Below are 9,578 nucleotides of genomic sequence, written 5' to 3'. Positions count from 1 at the left end.
TTATGCTTGACATGTGATGAGGCATGTAACATCACTTGTCTTTATGCATGATCATATTTAAATCCAATTCTAGTAGAACTATACACACGTGTGTGTGTGCATGTGTGCATGTGTGCGTGTGTGTGCGTGTGTGAGTGATCTTAATGTGAGTTTTTGGTAACATTAATTTCAATGTGTATTGGTTTAGGTCTCTTTACCTATCAGCTACCATATGTTCAATTTATAGTCCATTATTAGTTTCTTCACATAGGCCTAACTTAAATCGGAATATTACTTATGAGAAATATCATTGACTTCTCTCTCTTGATCATTCTAGATATCAAAGATATTTGAAATTGGTTCCACGATAATCGATTATGATCCATTGGATATTGGAATGATATATGAAGTCACATAGACACCCTCCCCTACATAGACATTCCAATATCCATTGGATATTAGAATGATATATGAAGTCACATAGACATCCTCCCCTACATGGCATGAGTGGATAAGACCTAAAATTATTAGTTATATAGTAATTAAGTGTAATGTATGGCCTCTTTAATATGCATTATGTATTTTTTATTCGAGTACTTTATATTATTTTGACTATCTTGTTAGACCCACAAATCAACGAGCTTCTAAATCCTATGCATATATTCATGAATGTGACGACTAGCATATGAGATCACTTGATTGAGGTTCCAGAGCACTTCATGAAAATCTATAAGGATTTTATGAGGTAAAATGCAACATTGAAAGGTAGCATGGTGGAAGCTTAGTTGATGCAATAATTACTTCTGTACATCTCAAAATTTCTTGCCTAAGTCAATTCTTCCCTCCCATGATTATGGAGTCATAAGGAAGACTTAAGGATGACATCTATTGTGGGCAAAGAAAGAGAATGTAGCAAGATAATAGATCTAGATTTGCATCAAAAGACGAACACCTTTTGTGTGCTCAATAGTGATGTGATGAGTCAATGGGTAGTGATGTATGAGGATGCAAAGGAAAGAAGAAACAAGGAGAGAGTGGTGTTTTGCACATGCAATGGAAAAAGTGTTGCATGTCCTCCACATTAAAAGCCTTGCTACATGATCTGGATGTGGATTGGCCATGTTGGGACATGGAGAAAGTAGAAAGAAAAAATAGGGTGGATACCGTGACAATGAGATGAGAGCACCCTCGAGGATGCTTGCCAAAGGTAAGTATACATAATATCTTGTTGATATTCTCATTATTAATTTTGTAAAATTATCATGCTTGTCTTATTAATCACTCTTATCTAATTATGATCGCATTACATGAAACACAAATTGTGATATTGCCATTCTATATAAAGATGATCCTATAGCCATTGCTGATGATAATGATGATGAGGATAGCAACGATACTAGAAGAAGATTCATTTGTGTGTAGGTCCAGATATTGGTATGGACATTGGACTAGTTAGTTTGATAAGGGTTGATCTCATTGTGGATGAGATTGAACATCCAACTAGATAGTTGATCTCATTACGGATGAGAGTGAACATCGAGACCTTTTACTTTAAACATTATTTTGTAATTTCAGGACTCTTACATCTCTCTTGTTTTAAACCCTTTTTTTTTCGTGAGGACGTATACATGTTAAGTAGTGTCGATGTCCTTGCAATCTTAATAAGCTTGTGTACTAAAGTTCTACATCAGCAATAAGTATTCAATCATGTGAGCATCTTCATAGTGCAAGAAGATACAGTGATGTGTCGGACTTTTGTCCTTGACAGCTTGAACCGTCCTAGGGTTTGGAAATGCATAAAGTCCGACTTGTTTCATCGTATGGCGACTTTGGCTATCTCTATATAAGAAGAGTCCAGCGACACGCAAGTCTATTCCTGATTCTGACCGGCGTTCGCCATCCTTCTGATAGACATCATCCTGCCCGATGGCTCACAGCCGGGGCGGTATTGCTGTTTCGAGCTTGCTTCTCGTGACGCTTGTCGTTGCCTTCGGTACGTTGTCTCACACACACACACATTCTCTCTCTCTCTCCCTCCCTCTTTCATTTGCAGGAGTTATTTTCGCTGTATCCCTAATCATGAGCGTTTTTGTTTGTATGGACCATTGATGATGATCAGGAGCTGCATCGGCAGAAGCTCATTTTAGTTTTTGGAATATCTTTCTGACGCATACCCATCGAAAAGCCCCAATTGCGCCAAATCATCAAAACGCCCCAGTGCATCCAAATCAAAAAGACGTATTACCAGCTGGAGATGCAGCGGCGCCAATAACATGGAGTCCAGCTACTGCTACTGATCCTCCGACCAGCTCGTGGCCAGTGATCGTCAGCCCCGCACTGGCTCCCGCGCGTCACCACCACCACCATTCGCCGGGTCTTCATTATCCTGGTTATCCTCATCAAGGCGATGGCGATACGCCATCCTCTCTCTCCCCTTCTCCTTGTCATCATGGCGAGGGCGATACGTCGTGCTCTCTCCCGCCTAGTTCTCCTTCTCGTTCTTCTTCTGATCATCACGGCGACGGGTACACATCATCCTCTCTCTCTCCTTCTCCTTCTTCTTCTCATCCGCATGAGCTTGAGCATCGTCGTCGTCGTCACCACCACCACCACCACCACCATCATCACCACCACCACCATCACCACCACCCGCACCACCACCGGCTGCCTTCCCCGAGCCCGGCCCCCCATCCTCATCATCACGATCATCATCATCATGTCATAACTAGCAGTCCTCCCCCCTCCGCAGCGGCCCCCCATCCAGCTCGCCATCCTCACCTGCATCCCCATCATCATCATGTGATTCCTACCAGCCCTTTCCCTTCCCCGGCGGGCCTCCATCCTCACGGCCATCTTCACAATCCACATCATCATGTCATTACTAGCAGCCCTTCCCCTTCCCCAGCCACCCCCCGTCCTGATCGCCATCATCCTCACCCCCATCATCATCATCATGTGATTACGGGTAGTCCTTCAGGCTCCCCAGCTGCAGCGCCGCCCCTATTGGACGCTTGAAGGCAGTGCCCGGCCTCATGATGTTTCCAGGTCTTCTTGCTTTTTTGTCCAGCCTGCCTTATGAGTTTTTACTTTTCTTTTTGGATTGCGCTCTGATTAAGAGTATCAAATTACCCATTTGATTTAGTCTTCTTATAATCACTAGCACTCAAGTTGTTCCATCTTTGGAAGGTAAAACATTCATAGTGTACGTGTCCTGCTCTTCTTGTGCACGAGCGTAATGAAGCCATCGTTTAGTCATTATATTGCATGCCTAAACGCAACAATTATCTTTCTTTTTGTTTCAACTGCCAGGACTGCCAGAAAACAACAGAGAAGATCTTAGAGTAGCTTCTCACGTAGTATTTCAGAATTGCACCTCGGAGGCGAATACTATGCACAGACCTGCCCCGTGAAGGGACTAAGTGCCGGTCATTGCATTCGCAAACGCATTGTGAGAAATCACCAACATACGACTACCTTTACTTCCGATAGCTTAATACGTTGGTTCGACCCTCAAATGTGCAATACAGATTATTTCCCTGAAGTAACTCGCATGTACATCCAGTGTAAGAAAATATAATTATCCAAAAGACATTGTATGGCATAGCTTTTGTCATATATTAGCTTACCATATAGTATTGACATGCGAAAATGTACCAATCGAATGGACATCCCATGGCTTTCTCTAATGAAAACGACGATGGCTTGCATTGGGTGTAAGAAATCGGTGAGATTTAGAGATGTTGCGATATATTCTCCATTCATGATTTGGAGATTAGACCCTTGTCGTATGTTCTCTTAAAGTTTCACATTATTCAAGTGCATTCATTTCCATAAGAAAGCTCTAACTCTCACCATGAAGAAAAAGCTCCAAGTGCTTCAAGAGACACATTTTTTATTTGAAAAGGCTTGCAAACTCATCTATTTTGGAGCTTGTGCTTATGGATCCATGTCTATACATGTGTCATGTCAATAACTTAGAAGCACTTAAAGAAGCAATTGTACTTGGGCTCGAGTGTTTTATTTGTAGTTGAAATTTAGAAATGAGGTAGCAAAGATGTAACTACACTTCGGAGAGCCACATAAATGGGTTTTTGGCTTTAAGGTAGGCAAGATTTGAAAGGCTTGCTTATGTTTTTTTCTGGGATAAGTGTTCTAGAGTTTTCCCCATGACTACTAGAATTTCACACAAAGTGCTAATTATCACCAGCATGGCTTCAATGGTTTTGGTATTGGTGCCAACTAGTGACTCATACAATATCATTGATGATCCTATGCAACACAACTTTGAGAGGGAGAAAGATCTCAAAGAGCTATGGAGGTTGTGAAGAGTTTGGAGGTTCACTTCCATATTAAAGCATCGACTAGTGAAGCCTTTATATTACAACAACTCATTTATTATGTCAGGGAGATGGAAACACTACTAGATAAGCCTATCTAAGTGGTCAATTAAAAGCGAAAATAGCAAGCATCCCATGCTCAATGATAAAATATGTTGCATATGTAAGAAAAATATTATATAAGAAACATGCAATAATTCAATGTCGTTTAAACAATGCCAAAATTGATACATATGTGACACATTATCGATATGACTACACTCATTGCTTAAGCAAGATTATTGAGAATGCAAGAATTAGTATAAAAAAACTCATTTTCTTAGCTGATGCTATGTGCATGGCTTGATAAACACTTGTTTAAAATATTCAAATGACTTTCCTTTGCCCTTTGTTGCACTTCTCACTATGTCCCTCTTTTTATTATTGATGCTCTTTTCACCATAGATATGTGAGACATTGCTCCCTCCCTCCCTCTTTATCTCACTCTTTCTCTCAATTGATCTAATTTCAAGATAGATACTTCCATGCATGGAGAGAGAGAAAGAGAGAGAGAGGAGAGAGAGAGAGAGAGAGAGACACACACACAGAGGCTAATTAATGGTAATAAGGAGACATCAATGCTAATTTCTATGTCTATTTTTTCTTTTTATATACACCTTAAAGCTATTGTTAAAGTTGTTGATTAAGTGCCTATTTTCTGTCTTTTTCTTAGTCTATTTAATTTGATGATAGATGTTTCAATGAATGGAGAGAGAGATAGATGTACACAAAGATATATTTATGCATGTATATACGTGATCAATTCTAATTCATGTTTATAGAGAGAGAGATCAATGCTAATTTTTTTATATATGCTTGCTTTCTAAATACACTTAGAGATTTTATAGCATAGCAAACTATACTATGGGTTACATCAAATATCTTCAAGATAGATGTATGGTGCAAATTGGGTGGTGGCATAGTGGATTGAGTGTGCGTTGAGTTTTAAGGGTGCTTGAGTTTAATCCTCACATATTGCATCCCCTATGGCACATTACAAATCTATTTGCTAAAAATTAAAAAAAAAGACATGTGTATGGTTTGCATGTGATCAATTCTATTAACACTAATTTACGTTATAAATGATTGTTGTCTATGCTAGGTTATACATACACAAAATGTTGATGTCCATATTAATTTGAATTATCACTAGTGTATTTCATATTTTGATGATTTTCCTCTTTCCTTTGTTGCACTTCTCACAATGTGCATCAATGTTCATTGTTGATATTGTGTTCACTATAGGTATATTGTGAGAAAAACCTCCCTCCCTCCCTCTTTATCTCTCTCTTTCTCTAAGTCGGTCGAATTTGGAGACAGATATCACCATGTGTGGACAAAGAGAGAGAGAGAGAGAGAGAGAGAGAGAGAGAGAGAGAGAGAGAGAGAGAGAGGAAAGTGATCATAGTAGCTATGTTCACCAAAATGACTTCATGAAGAACTAGAATAATGGAAGTAGCTACTAAATGTACATATCATTATGTGTGAAACATGATGTTTTTAAGAAAAATATGCATGCACCAATTCTACTCACTCTATGCCAATTGAAAGAAAAAATAAGTAGCTACTTTTATAAGCCTATTGATATTGGTAAGACTCTAGAAGTATTGCTATATATCCATATTTGTGCTTTATTTGAAATTGATGACTTAGTTGGTACCATTATACAAAGTACCAACCAAAATTTTTGCAGCCTTGTTTCTTTCTTGAGACTTTGGCTCTTCTTGCTTTGATGATGCTTTTCTCTTTTTTGTTATACTTACACTACAAGATATAGACCTTATACCAACGTTTAAAGTGACGAAAATACAAACAACAAAATTTGCCCCCGTCGTCGCAAAAAGCGTCGTTATTTACGATGCCATAGAAATGTCGCTATTGGCGTCGCTATATACATCGCTATATGCGACGCATATAGCGACATAACCAGTAAATTTGCGATGCACATAGCGATGCCAATAGCGACGCAACCAGTAAATTTGCAACGCAAATAGCGACGGTAACAGGGAAAAAAAAATTGTGGCAGGCAGCAAGCTGCCCTGCCACATATAGCACTGTGTGCTGTATGAGAGCCATACAAAATAGTTTCTGCACTACTGTATACAAAGCGCTTGCAAACAAAAAGAATGTATACTGAAATCATAAAACTGATACATGAAATAAATGCATGATCACATAAAAAGCGATTGGTACAATCATGACAAGATATCACTAATACATTAAAAATGTCTACATAGATCAGGCGACTAAAAAATAAAGGTGTGTGAGCTCCAAGGATCCAAGGACGAGCTACAAATCCTCGTTCTCCGAAAGCTCGTCCCGCCGCAAAGGAGCATCGAACGGATTCTGTAGAGAAAAAAACAACACATCAATCCACCATACAATAATGCATTCAAATATCTCATGGTAACTACGGACAAGAAAGATGAGTGACTTACAGGGCCGCCGTGTCTATACAATCAGTCGATCAATGCATTGAGATCGTGCCTCTCTGCATATCGAGTCTCAAGGCCTTGCGGATCGCGATTTGTAATGGAGTGCTGCAAAGAAAACAAAATGCTAACTGTATTGTCAGTACAAAGAATATTTAAAAAAAACAAACAAGCAAAACAAAAGAGAAACTTACAAAGTCCTACAATAATGTCCTGTGGCCACCACTCCCAAGATGATGGACCACTCCGGCCTCGAGTCGTGCCCTCGCCGCCTCCTGCTGCTGACTCCAAGGTCATGGCGAATCTGTAGCCTCCTCTCTCAATCGGCGCTAGTCGTCTGCATCTAACCACTCGGGCTTTGCAGCCCCACTCTTGATTGCCTTGCGTGGGTCGGATCGTCTATGTGACATGTATGCACACATGCAATCCATCATCCAGCCCGTAGAGAATCTATCTACTGCGGCTGGCATCGGAAACTCCTCATGCAAGGATGCTACTATGTAGTCCTTGCTCCCCTCCGGTATGTTCTTCCAATGATCCAGGACGTTGTGCCGAAAAACTTGTTGGCACAACTCTCTCATGTGAGCCATCACCCTGCTCCCCTCATCATTCATGATGATGGCTCCTGACCTACTATCAACCAGATATCCATAACCCCTAGGAGTCTGCCTAAGATGGGTCCTCTCCCATCTCCGTCCACGCTCCTGGGCATATCCAGGAGACCCCTCTACATCCAGTGTACCGACGGGGGTAACCTCTCTCGGAGTGACACTCAAAGGGGTGCCACCAAAAGGGGTGCCACCTGACGGCTGCGGAAAAGCCGGAGTAACTGGAGTAGACATCCCCACAGGTGTGACAAATCCTGGAGGTGACGCAGCTCCAGCCGAACGACGAGACAGAGACACCACATCCGTGTCTCCACAACAGCATCCCCCTAATCCCGATGCAGTCCCTCCCTCTGGCCCAAGTCGTGAGCGTCGAGATCGTCTGCTTGAAGATGAAGCATCTGATCGCGCTGAAGCAGATCTAGTAGAGTGCCCTGATGAAGAACGAGACAGCTCCTGGTCTGCCATCTCTCTGAATCTCGCGAGCTGGTCTAGAGACATGCGTGCCATCATGTCCTGAAACTCCTCATCGCTCATCCCTCGACTCATCCTGAAAATGTCACCTGCATAGATAAAAAATGGTGTTAGAATAATCAATTTAAACTATACAAAGCACAATAATATAAATCATTTTTAAAAAATCCCTTTTAAAATACATATCTTACGTACCTTTATAAGAGATCTAAACAACGAATTGAGTAATACAATTCTCCAAGAATGAAGTATCCTATGGTCCCATATTAATCTCCTGACATAACTCTGCATACACTGGAAGGTCGATAGACATGTTACCACAAAAGAATGAGTCTGCCTCGTTCTCAAAAAATTATTGGACTCCTGTATTTCCATCATTGTTAGCCGATGCGGGCTCCAAGCTTGCGGCGGCCTTCACTCCTTGTAATATCGACCCCTCTATTTGCATATTATCTTCATCTATGCCCGGAACATCGCTTTGATCATATACTCTTGCACTTCGAGGAGTTGAAGGTATAACATACCAGCATCGAGGTTGTCGGGGGTTTGGATAGAAGATTACCTGTTCACAAACATGTACAAAGCGAGTTCAAACCATTGAACACAATATTAGTGAGTTTGGGAATCTCCCAATTCCCATTTTTTGAATACTAAAAAGGTGACACCCGGATAACATGCCCATAAGTTTCTCAGAACCATATGATGTGACCTATCATTGGAAAGTGCTTGAAAAATGGAATCCATTGATCCATAGAGCGCTCAATTTGGAGTTATAGTGTTCAAGTTATGATAAATCCAAAGATTTGACCATGTGTCCCAAACTTATGGGAAATTTCCATATTCCCCAATATGGTATTATTGTGACATAAACCATATCGTATTACAATTAGCAAGCAAATGACTCTATGCACCTGTTCACAATGGGCTGGCAACACAAAGGTGTCGCACAAATCCGTCCATTTTTTTTCGGAATCTATTTCGAGAAATCCAGATGGACCTCACCGAACTGTTGCTCCAGCTCCTCCAAGTACCACTTTGAACCACTACACATCGAATAGTATCATGGAGAAGCTACGGTAATCCACTGTAATAATACTTTGCAAGTTCCCAAAATACTCCATCTCATCCACAACCGTGTTCAGATCCATTGCTCGGCGCTGGCTCTCTTGCTCAAACCTTGCCATGACACCACAGTCCATTGTGGAAGGAGCGCATTTTGTCAATACGCTCCACGCGAAAATGTCGTCTGCGCGACCACGCTACACTATATATTTTGTATTGTACATTGAAACACTCAAATTAGATGTCGCATATAAAATTCAGATACGACATATTCTAAACCCCTCATCACCTTTGGACTACATCCCCTCGAGAATTTCCACTCCTCCATTGAGACCTCTGTCCCTTCGCTGCATCCTACGATCGCGATTAGTAGGACAAACTGCCACAAATGAGAAAACATTATGAATAATGGCCACTTTTCAAATTGCAAAATACCCATACTAATTACAATCCATTCTGTTCACAAACCTGACATATCTTATGCCAATCATGGGATTTTAGCCCCGACAATTGGTCATCTTTAGAAAATGCGGACCTGAGAGAACGCATCATACCCATTGGAGTGCGGATAGACTTGATTACTTGCTTCACAATGCGCTCTTCTTTGGTGGACAAAACCCAAGGAGCGCGAGGAAGCTGCACTCCACTAT

The 9,578-nt window shown here is 41.1% G+C and overlaps 1 protein-coding gene across 1 annotated transcript; it reads left to right on the top strand.

Moving 5' to 3' along the window:
* The first annotated feature begins 1,843 nt into the window (after window positions 1-1,843).
* Window positions 1,844-2,994, top strand: LOC148036303 (uncharacterized). The gene is made up of 2 exons (XM_087678913.1): window positions 1,844-1,972; window positions 2,099-2,994. Exons 1-2 carry the CDS (start codon window positions 1,906-1,908, stop codon window positions 2,992-2,994), a joined length of 963 nt encoding a protein of 320 aa, XP_087535039.1. The 5' UTR covers window positions 1,844-1,905.
* The last annotated feature ends 6,584 nt before the right edge of the window (window positions 2,995-9,578 follow it).

The sequence above is a fragment of the Lygodium microphyllum genome, chromosome 5, assembly GCF_053477565.2.
Source record: "Lygodium microphyllum isolate KBCC chromosome 5, Lygodium_microphyllum_v1.1.10, whole genome shotgun sequence".
NCBI lineage: Eukaryota > Viridiplantae > Streptophyta > Polypodiopsida > Schizaeales > Lygodiaceae > Lygodium > Lygodium microphyllum.
This window is presented reverse-complemented; position numbering and strand designations above follow the sequence as displayed.

Coding starts and splice junctions, on each gene's coding strand:
- LOC148036303 (XM_087678913.1), top strand. CDS start 1,906: ATGGCTCACAGCCGGGGCGGTATTGCTGTTTCGAGCTTGCTTCTCGTG. Junction 1,973..2,098: donor GACGCTTGTCGTTGCCTTCG/GTACGTTGTCTC, acceptor GATGATGATCAG/GAGCTGCATCGGCAGAAGCT.